Source organism: Vipera ursinii (genome assembly GCF_947247035.1).
Source record: "Vipera ursinii genome assembly, contig: SUPER_Z_unloc_1, whole genome shotgun sequence".
Taxonomy (NCBI): Eukaryota; Metazoa; Chordata; class Lepidosauria; order Squamata; family Viperidae; genus Vipera; species Vipera ursinii.
The window spans coordinates 868326-888325 of NW_028148449.1; the positions used below are offsets into that span (position 1 = coordinate 868326).

Here is a 20000-nt window from a genome sequence, read left to right on the forward strand (position 1 = left end):
AAGGAAGACAATGAGAAGGAGGCAAGAGATGAGGAGAAGCAAAAGGAGGAGGAAGAGGAGGAGGATAATGAGACAATAGACGAGAAGGAGGAGGAAGAGGAGGAGGTGGTGGAAAAAGAGGAGGAGGAAAAAGATGGGGAAGTGGAGGAAGACAAGGAGGAAGAAGGGGAGGAGGAGGAGGACAGAAGGAAGACAACGAGAAGGAGGCAAGAGATGAGGAGAAGCAAAAGGAGGAGGAAGAGGAGGAGGATAATGAGGAGACAATAGACGAGAAGGAGGAGGAAGAGGAGGAGGTGGTGGAAAAAGAGGAGGAGGAAGAAGATGGGGAAGTGGAGGAAGACAAGGAGGAAGAAGGGGAGGAGGAGGAGGACAGAAGGAAGACAACGAGAAGGAGGCAAGAGATGAGGAGAAGCAAAAGGAGGAGGAAGAGGAGGATAATGAGGAGACAATAGACGAGGAGGAGGAGGAGGAAGAAGAGGAGGAGGAGGTGGTGGAAAAAGACGAGGAGGAAGAAGATGGGGAAGTGGAGGAAGACAAGGAGGAAGAAGGGGAGGAGGAGGAGGACAGGAGAAGGAAGACAACGAGGGAGGCAAGAGATGAGGAGAAGCAAAAGGAGGAGGAAGAGGAGGATAATGAGGAGACAATAGACGAGGAGAAGGAGGAGGGAGAGGAGGAGGTGGTGGAAAAAGAGTAGGAGGAAGAAGATGGGGAAGTGGAGGAAGACAAGGAGGAAGAAGGGGAGGAGGAGGAGGACAGAAGGAAGACAACGAGAAGGAGGCAAGAGATGAGGAGAAGCAAAAGGAGGAGGAAGAGGAGGAGGATAATGAGGAGACAATAGACGAGGAGAAGGAGGAGGGAGAGGAGGAGGTGGTGGAAAAAGAGTAGGAGGAAGAAGATGGGGAAGTGGAGGAAGACAAGGAGGAAGAAGGGGAGGAGGAGGAGGACAGGAGAAGGAAGACAACGAGAAGGAGGCAAGAGATGAGGAGAAGCAAAAGGAGGAGGAAGAGGAGGATAATGAGGAGACAATAGACGAGGAGGAGAAGGAGGAAGAAGAGGAGGAGGAGGTGGTGGAAAAAGAGTAGGAGGAAGAAGATGGGGAAGTGGAGGAAGACAAGGAGGAAGAAGGGGAGGAGGAGGAGGACAGGAGAAGGAAGACAACGAGGAGGCAAGAGGAGAAGCCAAAGGAGGAGGAAGAGGAGGAGGAGGTGGTGGAAAAAGAGGAGGAGGAAGAAGATGGGGAAGTGGAGGAAGACAAGGAGGAAGAAGGGGAGGAGGAGAAGGACAGGAGAAGGAAGACAACGAGAAGGAGGCAAGAGATGAGGAGCAGCAGAAGGAGAAGGAAGAGGAGGAGGAGAAGATGGAGGAGGAGAACGAGCAGCAGAACGGGTCACCTCGTGCGCCAACAGCCTTCGGCCATTCTACCACCCGGTGACCCAAGTCACCCGCTCCGCGGAGGCCAAAGTGGCCTTCGGTGGGTGGGCAAACCGTGGTTAAAGCGCGGTCGAAACAGGCCAGGGCTCCGGCTCCATCTCCCTGACCCCTCTGCTCCTTTTCGGCAGGCGGCCCCATGGCCCCCACCACCCCCACCGTGGCGCCCCCGATCCCGGCGGGACCCCCCAGCGCCTGCTCCTCCAAGCAGTTCTCCTGCCACAGCGGCGGGGAGTGCCTGAGCCTAGAGCGCCGCTGCGACCTGCGCCAGGACTGCGAGGACGGCTCGGATGAAGCCAACTGCGGTAGGCGGGGGAGCGGGAGAGGAGAGGGAGGCACCGCTCCCGGGCCTCCGGTGGGCCTCCTTTCCCGCGGGAGATGGGGAAGCATCCGCCCTGGTCTCGCTCTCTACATTTTATCCGCCTCCTCCTCCCTGCTCCTCTTCCTCCTCTTCCTCCTCCTGCTCCCGCTCCTCCGGCTTGCTCCTCGTCCCCCTCTTCTTCTTTCTCCTTCTCCGGTATCTTCTCTTCCTCCTCCTGCTGCTACTCTCCTCCTCCTTCGCCTCCTCCTTCCCGACTCTTTCTCTCCTCCTTTCTCCTCCTGCTCCTCCTGCTCCTCCCCTTCTTCTTTTCCTCGTCCTCCTCCTTGTCTTCCCCTTCTTCTATCTCCTCCTCCTCCTCTTCTTCCTCTTCCTCCTCCTCCTCCACTTCCTCTTCTTCCTCTTCCTCCTTCTCTTCTTCTTCCTCCTCCTTTTTCTCCTCCTGTTCCTCCTCCCCTTCTTCCTCCTTGTCGTCGTCCTCCTCTTCCCTTTCTTCCTCCTCTCCTCCACTTCCTTCCTCTTCCTCTTCTTCTCCTCCTCCTCCCTTCTTCTTCCTTCTCCTCCTCCCGCTCCTCCTCTTCTTCCTCCTCCTCTCCTCCTTCCACCCTTTTCTCCTCCTGCTCCTCCTCACCTTCTTTCTCCTCCTGCTCCTTCTCTTCGCCTCCTTCCTCCTCCTCCTCCTTCCTCTTCCTCCTCCTCTTTTTCCTTCTTCCTCCACCTCCTCCACTTCCTCTTCTTCCTCTTCCTCCTTCTCTTCTCCTCTTCCCTTTCTTCCTCCTCCTCCTCCACTTCCTCCTCTTCCTCTTCTTCTCCTCCTCCTCCTCCCTTCTTCCTTCTCCTCCTCCCGCTCCTCTTCTTCCTCCTCCTCTCCTCCTTCCTCCCTTTTCTCCTCCTGCTCCTCTTCCCCTTCTTCTTTCTCCTCCTCCCCTTCTTCTTCCTTGTCCTCCTCCTCTTCCCTTCCTTCCTCTTCCTCTTCCACTTCCTCTTCTTCCTCTTTTCCTCTTCTTCTCCTCCTCCCCTTCTTCTCCCTTCTCCTCCTCCCGCTCCTCCTCTTCTTCCTCCTCCTCTCCTCCTTCCACCCTTTTCTCCTCCTGCTCCTCCTCACCTTCTTTCTCCTCCTGCTCCTTCTCTTCGCCTCCTTCCTCCTCCTCCTCCTTCCTCTTCCTCCTCCTCTTTTTCCTTCTTCCTCCACCTCCTCCACTTCCTCTTCTTCCTCTTCCTCCTTCTCTTCTCCTCTTCCCTTTCTTCCTCCTCCTCCTCCACTTCCTCCTCTTCCTCTTCTTCTCCTCCTCCTCCCCTTCTTCCTTCTCCTCCTCCCGCTCCTCTTCTTCCTCCTCCTCTCCTCCTTCCTCCCTTTTCTCCTCCTGCTCCTCTTCCCCTTCTTCTTTCTCCTCCTCCCCTTCTTCTTCCTTGTCCTCCTCCTCTTCCCTTCCTTCCTCTTCCTCTTCCACTTCCTCTTCTTCCTCTTTTCCTCTTCTTCTCCTCCTCCCCTTCTTCTCCCTTCTCCTCCTCCCCTCCTCTTCTTCCTCCTCCTCTCCTCCTTCCTCCCTTCCTCCCTTCTTCCTCTCCTTCTTTCTCCTCCTGCTCCTCCTCTTCGCCTCCTTCCTCCTCCTCCTCCTCCTCCTCTTCCCTTTCTTCTTTCTCCTCCTCCCATTCTTCTTCCTTGTCCTCCTCCTCCTCTTCTTCCTCTTCTTCTTCTCCTCCTCCCCTTCTTCTTCCTTCTCCTTCTCCCACTCCTCCTCTTCCTCCTCCTCTCCTCCTTCCTCCCTTTTCTCCTCCTGCTCCTCCTCTCCTTCTTTCTCCTCCTGCTCCTTCTCTTCGCCTCCTTCCTCCTCCTCCTCCTCTTCCCCTTCTTCTTCCTCCTCCTCCACTTCCTCTTCTTATTCTTCCTCCTCTTCTCCTCCTCCTCCCCTTCTTCTTCTTTCTCCTTCTCCCGCTCCTCCTCTTCCTCCTCCTCTCCTCCTTCCTCCCTTTTCTCCTCCTCCTCCTCTTCCCCTTCTTTCTCCTCCTCCCCTTCTTCTTCCTCCTCCTCCTCCACTTCCTCTTCTTCCTCTTCCTCTTCTTCTCCTCCTCCCCTTCTTCTTCCTTCTCCTCCTCCACTTCCTCTTCTTCCTCTTCCTCCTCTTCTCCTCCTCCTCCTCCTCCTCTTCCCCTTCTTCTTCCTCCTCCTCCTCCACTTCCTCTTCTTCCTCTTCCTCCTCTTCTCCTCCTCCTCCCCTTCTTCTTCCTTCTCCTTCTCCCGCTCTTCCTCTTCCTCCTCCTCTCCTCCTTCCTCCCTTTTATCCTCCTGCTCCTCCTCTCCTTCTTTCTCCTCCTGCTCCTTCTCTTCACCTCCTTCCTCCTCCTCCTCCTCCTCTTCCCCTTCTTCTTCTCCTCCTCCCCTTCCTCTTCTTCTTCTTCCTCTTCCTCTCCTCTTCCCTTCTTCTTCCTTCTCCTCCTCCCGCTCCTCCTCTTCTTCCTCCTCCTCTCCTCTTTCCTCCCTATTCTCCTCCTGCTCCTCCTCTCCTTCTTTCTCCTCCTGCTCCTTCTCTTCACCTCCTTCCTCCTCCTCCTCCTCCTCTTCCCCTTCTTCTTCTTCCTCCTCCTCCCCTTCCTCTTCTTCCTCTTCCTCTTCCTCTCCTCCTCCCCTTCTTCTTCCTTCTCCTCCCGCTCCTCCTCCTCTTCCTCCTCCTCTCCTCCTTCCTCCCTTTTCTCCTCCTGCTCCTCCTCTCCTTCTTTCTCCTCCTGCTCCTTCTCTTCACCTCCTTCCTCCTCCTCCTCCTCTTCCCCTTCTTCTTCCTCCTCCTCCTCCCCCTCTTCTTCCTCTTCCTCTTCCTCTCCTCCTCCCCTTCTTCTTCCTTCTCCTCCTCCCGCTCCTCCTCTTCCTCCTCCTCTCCTTTCCTCCCTTTTCTCCTCCTGCTCCTCCTCTCTTTCTTTCTCCTCCTGCTCCTTCTCTTCGCCTCCTTCCTCCTCCTCCTCCTCCTCTTCCCCTTCTTCTTTCTCCTCCACCTCCACTTCCTCTTCTTCCTCTTCCTCTTCTTCTCCTCCTCCCCTTCTTCTTCCTTCTCCTCCTCGCGCTCCTCCTCTTCCTCCTCCTCTCCTCCTTCCTCCCTTTTCTCCTCCTGCTCCTTCTCCTCGCCTCCTTCCTCCTCCTCCTCTTCTTCCCCTTCTTCTTTCTCCTCCCCCTTCTTCTTCCTCCTCCTCCTCCACTTCCTCTTCTTCCTCTTCCTCTTCTTCTCCTCCTCCCCTTCTTCTTCCTTCTCCTCCTCCCGCTCCTCCTCTTCCTCCTCCTCTCCTCCTTCCTCCCTTTTCTCCTCCTGCTCCTCCTCTTCGCCTCCTTCCTCCTCCTCCTCCTCTTCTTCCCCTTCTTCTTTCTCCTCCCCCCTTCTTCTTCCTCCTCCTCCTCCACTTCCTCATCTTCCTCTTCCTCTTCTTCTCCTCCTCCCCTTCTTCTTCCTTCTCCTCCTCCCGCTCCTCCTCTTCCTCCTCCTCTCCTTTCCTCCCTTTTCTCCTCCTGCTCCTCCTCTTCGCCTTCTCCTCCTCCTCCTCCTCCTCCTCCTCCTCCTCCTCCTCCTCTTCTTCCTCCCCCAGTGGACTGCATCCTGTCTCCCTGGAGCCCCTGGAGCGAATGCAGCCGATCTTGCGGGCTGGGCGTCACTTTCCGGAGGCGCGACCTACTCCGCAACGCTCTCCCGGGTGGACGTTGCGACCGGGACGAGTTTGACAGCCGGTCTTGCTTCCTCCGGGCCTGTCCAGGTACTTCTCGGCCTTCCTGCCCCGGCACCAGTTGCGAGTTGACCCCAAATCCTTCTTCCTTCCCCCCCCCCGCGCTCTCCCTTCCCCATTCCTAGACTTTCCAAAAACCTGGACTCCACCTGAGCCCTCGATGGGAAAAAAATTATATCCAAGCTAATATTTTAAGCCACTTTGCTGGAACCTGGTGAAATACTGAAGATTACTGAATCTTTTACTACTTTCGGCCAAGCTGAATATATAGGCGGTCCTCGGCTTACGGCCACAGCTGAGCCTCAAATTTCTGTGGCTAAACAGGACGGTTGTCCAATGGGTTTTGCCCCCTCTGACGACCTCTGTTGCCACGACTCCATTCCCCCCCCCGCCTCCAGGATGCTGCCACCGTCGTAAGTACGAGTCGGTTGCCAAACGTCTGAATTTTAATCCTCTTATCCTGGACGCTGCCACCGTTGTAAATACGAGTCGGTGGCCAGGCGTCTGGGTTTTGAGCACCTGAACCCGGGACGCTGCGAACGTCATAAGTATGAGTCGGTGGCCAAGCCTCTGAATTTTGATCATGTGACCCGGGATGCTGCGACCGTCATAAATATGAGTCGATTGCCCGGTGACTGGGTTTTGATCACGTGACCCCCGGGACATTGTGACCGTCGTAAATACGAGTCAGTTGCCAGGCGTCTGGGTTTTGAGCACCTGAACCTGGGACACTGCAACCGTCATAAGTACGAGTCGGTTGCCAAGCATCTAAATTTCGATCACGTGACCCTGGGACGCTGTGACTGTCATAAATACGAGTCAGTTACGAGCATCTGAATTTTAATCACATTAACCCGGACGCTGCAACAGTCGTAAATACAAGTCAGTTGCTAAGCGTCGTAAGTACGAGTCAGTTGTCAAACATCCAAATTATGATCACGTGACCACGGGGATGCTGCAACGGTCATAAGTGTGAAAACGGTCATAGGTCACTTTTTTCTGTGCCGGTCACTAAATGAACCGTCGTACGTCGAGGACTCTATCGGTGCCTACCCAACAGCTGGGAACTCGGAGCTTTGCGGCTGGAATGCCGCTCTGCACACTGATGGCTTCCACCCGGTGGTCCTCGACGTACGACCGTTTCTTTAGCCAGCCACTGACGTTACGAGGGCCGTGTGGGGGAAAAAAAGGGATCGAGCCCGATTCCCTTTCAGAAGGGCGGTAATTCCTTGAAAAACCCGGGCCCAAACCGATTTGGAAAATTGAGAACAACCGCCTCGCTTAGCGACGGAATCTCCCTTCCCAACAGTGGGTCGTAAGTCGAGTCGCTGGGTTCAGGGACTCCTTTGCAAACGGTTTGGGAAGAAAGGGACAGTCAGATGCGAGAGGCAGAGGCAGAATGCGGCTTCCCCGTAGGGAGATCAGGCGGGAAAACTGTGCTGGGTTTCCTAAGGGCGTTTCCAGCCTATAAGGTATCTCCTTGTGGTGCCCTTTCCATTCAAGTATTATCATTCCCTGGGAGATTTGGGGGATACCATCAAAGGAAGCTGATTGGAAGTGAATCCAACCCAGGAGGAAGCTGGCGGCCGTTTCCCCCAGCTGGTTCAGGTTGTCCACAACTTAAAACTGTTCGTTTAGTGACCGTCCAAAGTTACGACGGCACTGAAAAAAAAAGAGACTTAGGGCCATTTTTCACACTTGCGACCGGCTGCGTGATCAAAATTCAGACGCTTGACAAGTGGCTCATATTTCCTGGAATCACACGGTCCCCTTTTGCGACCACGGGGAATCCAGATCCCCTTAACGACCCCGTTCTTCATTTAATGAATGCAGTGATCCGCTTAGCAACGGTGGCCAGAAAAGTCGTACCGGGGGGGCAATGCTCCCTTAACCACGGCTTCCCTTCGCAACGTACACGTTGGGCTCACTTGTCATAACTTCGAGGGCTAGCCGTATACCGGGCATGCAACCGCCATTTCTTCCACTGGCTTCCCCGGTGCTACTCCCGCCTGCTTTTCCCTGCCACAGTGAACGGAGGCTGGGCCTCCTGGGGCGAATGGTCAGACTGTGACGCCGAGTGCCGGGGGGGCGTGAGGAGCCGTACCAGGACCTGCGAAGACCCCCCACCCAAGAATGGCGGGCAGCTATGTCCCGGAGATGCTGTGCAGATGGAAACGTGCAACCAACAGCCCTGCGGAGACGCCCGGGGTGAGGAAGGGCGCTCACTGGGGCTGAGAGGGAGGGGCGGGGATGGAGCAGGGGGAGAAACCGAGGGTAGAGGCTTAAATCGGGATCCAGGAACCCCCACCCCACCCCTTCCCTGGAAGAAGCACTCTGCACGTGCCCAGAGAGCAGCAAATACTAATCTGCCAAGTGTCCCGTCGGCATTTCCAGAAAAAGAAACTTCGGGGACCTGATTTTGCCGAGAATATAATATTTTACTGAAAGTTTACATTGGCACAGGAGCAAAACCAGCTCTGGTTCTCCCACTCGAACGCTTAGTTAATGAAACAATCGATTTCCTCGCTCCCGCCCACCGGGTGCTCCCGTTGTCCAATAGTAATGCTTCTTCCTGTGATGGAAACCGTCCACTTCTCCATCGATGGCCTTGACTCTCGGTTGCCTAGGCAACGTCCCTCCCCATCTTTGCACTCCCTTTTTTTTTTATTAAAGAGTTTTACAAAAACAAAATTTTACAATATATCCCCAAATCCCTCCCACCCCAAACCCACCCACTTCCCCCCCCCCTACTTCCCAGAGCTAAATACAGGATTATAGTTACAATAATCATATTCTAAATAAAAATTATGCATAATATACAATTAACCAAATTCATAATGCGCTTTAACTCCCTTTTAACATAACTACAAACAACGTACCAATAATAATATCCCACTAAAATCTACTCATAAGCTAAATGATACTTTTTAGTCCCATCTTTGTTTTGAATATAATCTATCCATCTCCTCCAAACTGAAATATATCTTTCCTGTGAATGATCCTTCAGATAAGCAGAAATCTTAGACATTTCTGCAAGATTCGAAACTTTAAACACCCATTCTTCTACAGTGGGCAAACTATCCTTCTTCCAATATTGTCCCACCAGTAACCGTGCTGCCGTTATCATGTTCAACATCAAGTTAGTTTCTTTAACATCACAATCTACAACAATGCCCAATAAAAACAATTGCGGGGAAAACTTTACCTTTCTCTTAAAAATCTTTTGAATGTTCCACCAAATTTTAATCCAAAAAGCTTTTATATTTCTACAAGTCCACCACATGTGAAAATAGGTAGCTTCTAAACTACCACACCTCCAACATTTAGACTGTAGATTAGGATACATGTTGGACAGCTTCTTGGGATCCAAATGCCATCTATAAAACATTTTATAAAAATTTTCTCTTAAATTTTGAGCCTGGGTAAATTTAACATTTCTGACCCAAATTATCTCCCAGGTGCCCAACGAAATTGGTTCCTGAATATTTTGTGACCACTTTATCATGCAGTCTTTAACCAGTTCCGTTTCCGAATCCAATTCAATTAAAGCATTATATATCCTCTTTATATGTGCACAATTTGAATCTCTAATTTGCTTTACTGCACTCCCTTTGTCAAGGTGTGAGCGAGCGAGAGAAAAATCTGGGTGAAAAGGCAACTCGGTCTTGACATCCGCCCCCCCCCGAAGAAAGGCAGACCTGGAACAACAATAAACACACACACACACACACACACACACACACACACACACACACACACATTATTACTTACAACCAGGGCTTTTTTTCTCATAGAACGCTCAGAACGGAGTTCCGGCACCTTTTTTGGATGGAACCTTGAAGGGTAGGCAAGGCGGGTTGTATGACATGTGTGAGTTCCGGCACCTTTTTCTTTCACAAAAAAAGCACTGCTTACAACTCAATTACCGCTACCTTCCTTAATGGGGCCACTGAGGATACCGAATGCGAAATTTCTTAACTAACCCCACTGCCGACCACTCGGCGTCCGCTAACCTTCTAGTACTTTCCACGGTACTCGATACTGCAATTTTTCCCTTGCAATACCTGGAGTCTTGACACAATCTGCCGGCGTCGATTGTTCGAAGCCGAACCTCACGGCTGAAGTTGGCTGAAGGAGCTCTTAGTTATCTCGGTCTGACCTCTCCCAAATAATAATAATAATAATAATAATAATAGTAATAATAATAATAATAATAATAATAATAATAATAATAATAATAATAATAATAATAATAATAACAACAACAACAACAACAACAACTATTATTATTATTATTATTATTATTATTATTATTATTATTATTATTATTATTATTTATTGTTTATTACATTAATCAATTGGGAGGCTCCCAAATTAAAGGAAACGTGGTCCTTTGGGGTGTTCACACGCCATTCCCTTCCCGTCCTCCCAGGGGTGTTCACGCAGTAAGGGTACGATCAAAAAAAGTCAAGATGGCGTACGTGCTCAAAGCTTTGCCTGTGCAAGATGGGCGGAGCTTCGACGGCACCTCCCCGGCCACCATATTGACCTTTTTTTTTGCCCTATCTCCACGGATGCTCCTGCAACCGGTCTTTCCAGAGAGGAAACGCGAGCAGTTTAGGGCGGTTGAATTTTAAAAAGCCAGCGAAATGGGCTCTTCCTGTTTTTGCCTAATCGGAAAAAGGGAGGGTTCACGGGCCTGATCTAATCAAAGACCGGAGCATCCTGGAATGAAAGAGAAACTTCCTAACAGCGGAGACAATTAACCCGTGGAACAACTTGCCACCAGAAGTTGTAGGTGCTCCGTCACTGGAGGTTTTGAAGAAAAGACTGGACAGCCATTTGTCTGGAATGGTGTAGAGCAGACATGTCAAACTTGCGCCGTCACGCGACGCCGCGCGACGTATCGGAGCTTTTTCCCCATTGCCGGCAATAGGGTGGGCGCGGTTTTGTTGTGACGCCTCCGGCCCGCGGGCCGGCAGTTTGACGCCCCTGGTGTAGAGTCTCCTCCTTGAGCAGGGAGCTGGATGAGAAGATCTCCACGGTCCCTTCTGCCTCGCTCAGTTCGGTTAGTTCTGCCCCTTTTCAGCCCTCGTCTTTCTCCACAGACTGCGGACCGGACATGGTCTTCGTACAAGCCGAGCACTGTGCCCGCGGCCTGGTGGACCCGTGCCCGCAGACCTGCCGCCAGCTGAATGTCCAGAGGACCTGCCAGAGCAGCTGCGTAGAGGGTGAGCCTTGAGTCTTTGGCGAAGGGTAGGCATCTTTGCACCCCTCCTTCGCAGGTACGTAACGTCCCTCCGTCGCTGTGCGTCTTTGCAGGTTGTCGTTGCCCTCCGGGTCTCTTCCTTCAAGAGGGAGGCTGTGTGAACATCAGCCAGTGCCACTGCTTCTTCGACCAGGACCACCGCCGGCCAGGAGAGATATTCCTGAGAGACAACTGCAGCCAGTGGTGAGCGGGATGGATCCCCGGCGTGGGCAGACCCCATCCCTTCCCCTGCGGCAGCTGTTTAGGAAGCGGTGAACCCATGTGCCCAGAAGATGGGGGGTTCTTGGAGGCTGTTGGGGGGGGTTCCCACCTGGAGATGGTGAGAAAGATCCCTGCATGGGACCGGACAAGGTTCAGACACTCCAATTTTGGGATTTCCCAAGGACAGGCTCCGTTATAAAAGTATATCTCTGGTCCCCATTTTCTCTGTAGCTGCCCCCATGGGCAAATCTCGTCTCTTCACCACTGTCTCGGTGTCGTTTTTATTTCTTCTTCCGCAACCCCGGCGGGAGTGGGAACTCCAAATGATTCTTCCGATGGGGGCCACAGGAGCCCCCCCAAATCACAGCCACATGCTGCGGCCCCCCCTACCGGAGGAATAATTTTGAGTCCCGACTCAAGCTGGGGTCGCGCGAGAAGAAATCGAGCAGCTCGGAGGAGAGGAGATTAATTTATTCCCCCAATAAATAACGGAGTTTTTATAACGGAGCCTGTCCTTACCGTGGGAGCGTGTACATGTTGTGAGAAGGGGTTGATTAAATCAAGTTTCTCCGTTGGAACCGTGGGGCATTATCGCGATGCTGACATGGTACTGAGTTTTGTGACATGGTACTGAGTTTTGTGCATTTGCTTGTGTATGTTTCCATTTTGAAGTAAGTGTTTCATTGCTTGCTGTTAAGTTGAAAGGATTTTGGAAGCCGTTAATTAATAACTTCGTCGGAGACCTGGAGTAGTTAAAATACGGCCCGGATGGAAAGGGAGGAGCAGGGCAATGCGTGCGCACGTAGCCCACGTGCACGTGCCCAAATGGGTGCACACACATCGGTGGCGCAGATGGCTGCGTGCATGTCCAACTGGGCTGCTGGCACCCACGGGCATGCACAAACGGGCCTCTGGCACCTGCACACCCGTGCAACCAGGGCGCTGGCACCCATATGATGCTGGTGGAGGTGCTAGCGCACCTGCACATGCACAAACGGGGCAGCTAGCAGCCACGCAGCAGCGCTACCGCAAGTGGGGGGAGCTCGCTAGTTATTCCTGCGGCCCGGTGGCCAACACGTCACAGCCCGGTACCGGGCCGCTGACCACAGGTTGGGGACCCCCTGCCCTATACAATCACTTTTAACACAATTATATACATTTATGATTCTTCCCACACACCCCAACCATTTCTCTGGGGCCTCGAAGCAGAAGCAAGCCGAGCCGAGCATCGGCCAGCAGGGGGATGCTTAAGCTCCGTTTTGTCTTCACGCAGCGTTTGTCTGGATGGCACGGTGACCTGTGACTCAGTGGCCTGTCCGGTGAAGTGCGGCTGGTCAGCTTGGTCTCCGTGGACCCCCTGCAGCCGGAGTTGCGGAGTTGGGATGCAGCAAAGGTTCCGGTAAGAGACGGAGCATCCTGCTCGCTACCGGTTCACCCGGGAGTCCTCGGCGAGGCTGAGACACTATCTCGAGCGGGACCCCCTCGGGATCCAGTGGAAGTCGGTTGCAGAATTGGGTGTCGGTTGTGCTGCCCAGGAGGAGGAGTGTGTTTGTTTCTTTGTTTGTTTGTTGGTAGTCCTCAACAACAGCTCATTTAGTCCATGTTTGTAGCGTCCTGCAGTCATGCGACTGTCTTTTACCACAGTTCAGTCGTTCTGTTAAAAAAAAAAATAACCCCAGCATTTATTTCCACTTTTTAGCAAAACTGGGGACCGCGTCATACCGCTGGTTCCCTTAGTGACTGCAGCATTTTCTTAACCCCGGCGTCACTTTACGGCTGCAAGCAGTCACTCGACACGTGCCACAAACAGGTTGGGAAAACCAGCTGGTCGTGTGGGTGACCCTGGTCGCAACTATCATGACTGACGACCGTGATGGGCAGGGCTCCGCTATGGTCGTACGTGGAGGACTAGCTATACACACTTACCATGCCCCCAAAATGGATTGAAAACCAAAAGTCCCTTAATAGCGTCCTCTTTCTCTACAGGTCTCCCTCCAACCCAGCGGCAGCCAACGGGGGCACCCCGTGCCAAGGAGACGCCCAGGAGGTGCGCGAGTGTCACACAACCTGCGCAACAGGTAAGAGCAGCAGTAATGCCTGTTGTCACTTTTCTGCAGGGCGGACCCCTCTATTTATTTCAGACGGCGTAGCAGAATACAGCATTTATGCCAGGGCTCATAATGGATGAGAAGCGAAACTTCTTCAAAGAATAATAAGAAAGTCCCACGAGGATACAGATCAACCTCCAAGTGGCCTCAACTCCTCTCTAAAAAATGCAAATGACCAGCTGTCTACGAGAAATAGAAATCCTTCCACTCCAGTCAGAGCTGAAGAAGCTTCTTGGATCAGAAGCGAAATGTCTTCAAGGAATAATAAGAAAGTCCCATGAGGACATAGATAAGCCTCCGAGTGGCCTCAACGCCTCTCTTTTCGAGAGTCGTTGAGGGAACTTGGAGGTTTACCTGTGTCCTCGGGGTCACCTGAGCAGTGCAGAGGTGTGTGGAGCCTTCTTGGTGGCAGGATCTTTTTCTGCCCTGCAGAAGGCCGTCAGGGGAACGAGTCCTGTGTGGTCGGCATCGCAAACTGAAGCGCAAACGGTTCCTGCCCTTTGCGATGTTTCCTGGAGATTCATTCTTTCTCCCGCACCATTCGGAGTGGGGTGTGTGTGTGTTCATCCCAAAGTGCATAGCTAAATGTCTCTGAGGTGCAGACAACGCAAACGGCGAAGTTCAACCACGCCGAGTTCCAGGATGGCTGCGGATGACATCGGTCAAACCGGAGAGGGGGGCGACGGTGGAAAAGCCTCACCGTTAGACACTACAAGTGGGACTTTTGGCAGGCGCAGGAGCGGTGTGGACGAGCGCAGGAGCGGACGAAGGAGCGGTGCGGAGGGGACTTACGAAGGCCAGCACACTGGGAGGTGCAGGCGCTATGGTCTCACGAAGCGATACCTGCGGCTCGCATCCTCTCTCCACGCTCGCTGGGAATTGTGGCGCTATACCGTTTCAGACAACACGGGTGTCCGATCTCTTTTTCTGACCATGAAGTTCTTCGGTTTTCGTCCCGGAACCCACCCAGCCAGTGACTCCCCCTCCCCTCTCTCTCTCCTGTCCCCTGCAGAAATGGCTTTGCTCTGGACCGATTGGACCCCCTGGTCCCCCTGCTCCAAGACCTGCTTTTACGCCCCGGATCTGGTCGGCACGCGGAAACGATTCCGGCATTGCAACGGTACCGCACAGGCCATAGGGTGCGACGGAGAAAGCGTGCAGGAAGAGGATTGTGACACTCCTCTGTGCCCAGGTGAGTAGCTGAAGGGATGCCAAGGGTGGGAGGGCAGAATTTGCCCCCGGTGCACCCAGATTCTCCCAATCAACACTCTCGGGATCCGGTTCTGCTCCGTGGGGGAAACTCCTTTTGGCGTACGGGGTCCTGTGTAGATAGTCCTCGACTTATGAGCCCCGATTTCCCTTGCGAAGTGAGGAGCTTAATGCAGGCTTGGCTTTGATTTTCCTCTCATAAATTAAGCTCAGCTTGATTGAAGCTTAATTGAAGCTTAACTTTGATTTTCCGCTCATAAATTAAACTCAGCTTTGATCGGAGCTTAATTCAGGCTTAGCTTTGATTTTCTGTCTCATAAATTAAGCTCAGCTTTGATCGGAGCTTAATTCGGGTTTAGCTTTGATTTTCCTCTTATAAATTAAGCCCAGCTTGATCGAAGCTTAATTCAGGCTTAGCTTTGATTTTCCTTTCATAAATTAAGCTCAGCTTTGATCGAACATTAATTCAGGCTTAGCTTTGATTTTCCTCTCATAAATTAAACTCAGCTTTGATTGAAGCTTAATTGAAGCTTAGCTTTGATTTTCCTCTCATAAATGAAGCTCAGCTTTGATCAAAGCTTAATGCAGGCTTAGCTTTGATTTTCCTCTCATAAATTAAACTCAGCTTTGATCGGAGCTTAATTCGGGCTTAGCTTTGATTTTCCTCTCATAAATTAAGCTCAGCTGATCGAAGCTAAATTCAGGCTTAGCTTTGATTTTCCTTTCATAAATTAAGCTCAGATTTGATCGAACATTAATTCAGGCTTAGCTTTGATTTTCCTCTCATAAATTAAGCTCAGCTTTGATTGAAGCTTAATTGAAGCTTAGCTTTGATTTTCCTCTCATAAATTAAGATCAGCTTTGATCAAAGCTTAATGCAGGCTTAGCTTTGATTTTCCTCTCATAAATTAAACTCAGCTTTGATCGGAGCTTAATTCGGGCTTAGCTTTGATTTTCCTCTCATAAATTAAGCTCAGCTGATCGAAGCTAAATTCAGGCTTAGCTTTGATTTTCCTTTCATAAATTAAGCTCAGCTTTGATCGAACATTAATTCAGGCTTAGCTTTGATTTTCCTCTCATAAATTAAGCTCAGCTTTGATTGAAGCTTAATTGAAGCTTAGCTTTGATTTTCCTCTCATAAATTAAGATCAGCTTTGATCAAAGCTTAATGCAGGCTTAGCTTTGATTTTCCTCTCATAAATTAAACTCAGCTTTGATCGGAGCTAAAGCTTAACTTTTCCTCTCATAAATGAAGCTCAGCTTGATTGAAGCTTAATTGAAGCTTAGCTTTGATTTTCCTCTCATAAATTAAGCTCAGCTTGATTGAAGCTTAATTAAAGTTTAGCTTTGATTTTCCTCTCATAAATTAAGCTCAGCTTGATTGAAGCTTAATTAAAGCTTAGCTTTGATTTTCCTCTCATAAATTAAGCTCAGCTTTGATTGGAGCTTAATGCAGGCTTAGCCTTGATTTTCCTCTCATAAATTAAGCTCAGCTTGACTGAAGCTTAATTAAAGCTTAACTTTGATTTTCCTCTCATAAATGCTCAGCTTTGATCAGAGCTTAATTCGGACTTAGCTTTGATTTTCCTCTCATAAATTAAGTTGAGCTTGATCGAAGTGTAATTCGGGCTTAGCTTTGATTTTCCTCTCATAAATGAAGCTCAGCTTGATCGAAGCTTAATTAAAGCTTAGCTTTGATTTTCCCCTCATAAATTAAGCTCAGCTTCGATCGGAGCTTAATGCAGGTTTCGCTTTGATTGTCCTCTCATAAATTAAGCTCAGCTTGGATGGGAGCTTAATGCAGGCTTAGCTTTGATTTTCCCCTCATAAATTAAGCTCAGCTTTGATCGGAGCTTAATGCAGGCTTAGCTTTGATTTTCCCCTCATAAATTAAGCTCAGCTTTGATCGGAGCTAAAGCTTAACTTTTCCTCTCATAAATGAAGCTCAGCTTGATTGAAGCTTAATTGAAGCTTAGCTTTGATTTTCCTCTCATAAATTAAGCTCAGCTTGATTGAAGCTTAATTAAAGTTTAGCTTTGATTTTCCTCTCATAAATTAAGCTCAGCTTGATTGAAGCTTAATTAAAGCTTAGCTTTGATTTTCCTCTCATAAATTAAGCTCAGCTTTGATTGGAGCTTAATGCAGGCTTAGCCTTGATTTTCCTCTCATAAATTAAGCTCAGCTTGACTGAAGCTTAATTAAAGCTTAACTTTGATTTTCCTCTCATAAATGCTCAGCTTTGATCAGAGCTTAATTCGGACTTAGCTTTGATTTTCCTCTCATAAATTAAGTTGAGCTTGATCGAAGTGTAATTCGGGCTTAGCTTTGATTTTCCTCTCATAAATGAAGCTCAGCTTGATCGAAGCTTAATTAAAGCTTAGCTTTGATTTTCCCCTCATAAATTAAGCTCAGCTTGATTGAAGCTTAATTAAAGCTTAGCTTTGATTTTCCCCCTCATAAATTAAGCTCAGCTTCGATCGGAGCTTAATGCAGGTTTCGCTTTGATTGTCCTCTCATAAATTAAGCTCAGCTTGGATGGGAGCTTAATGCAGGCTTAGCTTTGATTTTCCCCTCATAAATTAAGCTCAGCTTTGATCGGAGCTTAATGCAGGCTTAGCTTTGATTTTCCTCTCATAAATTAAGCTCAGCTTAATTGAAGCTTAATTAAAGCTTAACTTTGATTTTCCTCTCATAAATGCTCAGCTTTGATCAGAGCTTAATTCGGGCTTAGCTTTGATTTTCCTCTCATAAATTAAGTTCAGCTTGATTGAAGCTTAATTAAAGCTTAGCTTTGATTTTCCCCTCATAAATTAAGCTCAGCTTTGATCGGAGCTTAATTCGGGCTTAGCTTTGATTTTCCTCTCATAAATTAAGCTCAGCTTGATCGAAGCTTAATTCAGGCTTAGCTTTGATTTTCCTCTCATAAATTAAGCTCAGCTTTGATCGGAGCTTAATGCAGGCTTCGCTTTGATTTTCCTTTCATAAATTAAGCTTAGCTTTGATCGGAGCTTAATGCAGGCTTCGCTTTGATTTTCCTCTGATAAATTAAGCTCAGCTTTGATCGGAGCTTAATGCAGGCTTAGTTTTCATTTTCCTCTCATAAATGAAGCTCAGCTTTGATCGAAGCTTCATGCAGGCTTAGGTTTGATTTTCCTTTCATAAATTAAACTCAGCTTTGATCGGAGCTTAATGCAGGCTTAGCTTTGATTTTCCTCTCATAAATTAAGCTCAGCTTAATTGAAGCTTAATTAAAGCTTAACTTTGATTTTCCTCTCATAAATGCTCAGCTTTGATCAGAGCTTAATTCGGGCTTAGCTTTGATTTTCCTCTCATAAATTAAGTTCAGCTTGATTGAAGCTTAATTAAAGCTTAGCTTTGATTTTCCCCTCATAAATTAAGCTCAGCTTTGATCGGAGCTTAATTCGGGCTTAGCTTTGATTTTCCTCTCATAAATTAAGCTCAGCTTGATCGAAGCTTAATTCAGGCTTAGCTTTGATTTTCCTCTCATAAATTAAGCTCAGCTTTGATCGGAGCTTAATGCAGGCTTCGCTTTGATTTTCCTTTCATAAATTAAGCTTAGCTTTGATCGGAGCTTAATGCAGGCTTCGCTTTGATTTTCCTCTGATAAATTAAGCTCAGCTTTGATCGGAGCTTAATGCAGGCTTAGTTTTCATTTTCCTCTCATAAATGAAGCTCAGCTTTGATCGAAGCTTCATGCAGGCTTAGGTTTGATTTTCCTTTCATAAATTAAACTCAGCTTTGATCAGAGCTTAATGCAGGTTTAGCTTTGATTTTCCCCTCATAAATTAAGCTCAGCTTTGATCGGAGCTTAATGCAGGCTTAGCTTTGATTTTCCTCTCATAAATTAAGCTCAGCTTGACTGAAGCTTAATTAAAGCTTACCTTTGATTTTCCTTTCATAAATTAAGCTCAGCTTCGATCGGAGCTTAATATGGGCTTAGCTTTGATTTTCCTCTCAGAAATTAAGCTCAGCTTGGATCGGAGCTTAATGCCGGCTTTGCTTTGATTGTCATCTCCTAACTTAAGCTCAGCTTTGACTGACGTCTCCCCCGGGCCCCTGCCACCCTTCCCCAAGCCGGAGGGACCCGAACCCAAATCCTCGCCAGTGGCGAAGGAAGACGGCTTAAAACCTGGCTTAAACCTGGCCGAGGTTGAAGCCTGCCCTCCCCCCCCTCCCCAATTTGTCTCTGCAGTGGAGGGTATCTGGACCCCGTGGTCCGCCTGGACGGCCTGCTCGGCGCCGTGCGACTCCGGGGTGCAGACCCGCCATCGCAGCTGCTCCAAGCCGGCCGACGGGGGTCCCGGATGCTCGGGCCCCCGGATCCAGACCCGGGATTGCAACCCCCAGCCCTGCCGAGGTATGGATCGATCGATCGATTGATTGATTTTTGGGGATTGCGTGGGATCTCTTCCTGTCGCCCGTTTCTTGGTTTTGGTGAATGAACCGAAGGGGGCGAACACACACACACGCACACACAACAACACAACGCAACAGACTAGGATCCACGCTCTCCTGGGGATCGGCCCCAGGGTCCGCCAGCCGGTTCTCGGGCCTAAGGCGGGACTAGCACCCTAGCCTTCTCCTGGGGATTGGCCCACCAAGTCACCCAGCTGGCGACTTCCACGGCGAAGGCAGGACGAGGGGCCCTCGGAGGTCATCTAGTCCAGCCCCCTGACCGAGCAGGAGACCCTTACAGGATAACCGAGTTGGAGGGGACCTCGGTGGTCATCTAGTCCAACCTCCTCCCTGAGCAGGAGACCCTTATAGGATAACCAAGTTGGAGGGGACCTCGGTGGTCATCTAGCCCAACCCGCTGTCCAAGCGGTAGACCCTTACAGAATGAACGAGTTGGAGGGGACCTCAGGGGTCATCTAGTCCAACCTGCTCCCTGAGCAGGAGACCCTTACAGGATAACCGAGTTGGAGGGGACCTCGGTGGTCATCTAGTCCAACCCCCTGACCGAGCAGGAGACCCTTACAGGATAACCGAGTTGGAGGGGACCTCGGTGGTCATCTAGCCCAACCCCCTGACCGAGCAGGAGACCCTTACAGAATAAGAGAGTTGGAGGGGACCTCGGTGGTCATCTAGTCCAACCCCCTGACCGAGCAGGAGACCCTTACAGGATAACCAAGTTGGAGGGGACCTCGGTGGTCATCTAGCCCAACCCCCTGACCGAGCGGGAGACCGTTACAGAATAAGAGAATTGGAGGGGACCTCGGTGGTCATCTAGTCCAGCCCCCTGACCAAGCGGGAGACCGTTACAGAATAACCGAGTTGGAGGGGACCTCGGTGGTCATCTAGCCCAACCCCCTGACCGAGCGGGAGACCGTTACAGAATAAGAGAATTGGAGGGGACCTCGGTGGTCATATAGTCCAACCTCCTCCCTGAGCAGGAGACCCTTATAGGATAACCAAGTTGGAGGGGACCTCGGTGGTCATCTAGCCCAACCCGCTGTCCAAGCGGTAGACCCTTACAGAATGAACGAGTTGGAGGGGACCTCAGGGGTCATCTAGTCCAACCTGCTCCCTGAGCAGGAGACCCTTACAGGATAACCGAGTTGGAGGGGACCTCGGTGGTCATCTAGTCCAACCCCCTGACCGAGCAGGAGACCCTTACAGGATAACCGAGTTGGAGGGGACCTCGGTGGTCATCTAGCCCAACCCCCTGACCGAGCAGGAGACCCTTACAGAATAAGAGAGTTGGAGGGGACCTCGGTGGTCATCTAGTCCAACCCCCTGA

At 50.3% G+C, this 20000-nt stretch overlaps 1 protein-coding gene across 1 annotated transcript in view; it reads left to right on the plus strand.

Moving 5' to 3' along the window:
• LOC310650484 (SCO-spondin-like) overlaps nt 1–20000 on the plus strand; it is a gene marked incomplete at its 5' end in the record, with an annotated part of 163300 nt that overhangs the window by 60124 nt on the left and 83176 nt on the right. Inside the window, 9 exons of the mRNA XM_083380033.1 lie at nt 1560–1733; nt 5318–5482; nt 7481–7660; nt 10561–10683; nt 10775–10904; nt 12196–12321; nt 12909–13000; nt 14043–14222; nt 18453–18617. Coding sequence (XP_083236159.1) covers nt 1560–1733; nt 5318–5482; nt 7481–7660; nt 10561–10683; nt 10775–10904; nt 12196–12321; nt 12909–13000; nt 14043–14222; nt 18453–18617 — 1335 coding nt within the window. The remainder of the gene's footprint in view (nt 1–1559; nt 1734–5317; nt 5483–7480; nt 7661–10560; nt 10684–10774; nt 10905–12195; nt 12322–12908; nt 13001–14042; nt 14223–18452; nt 18618–20000) is intronic.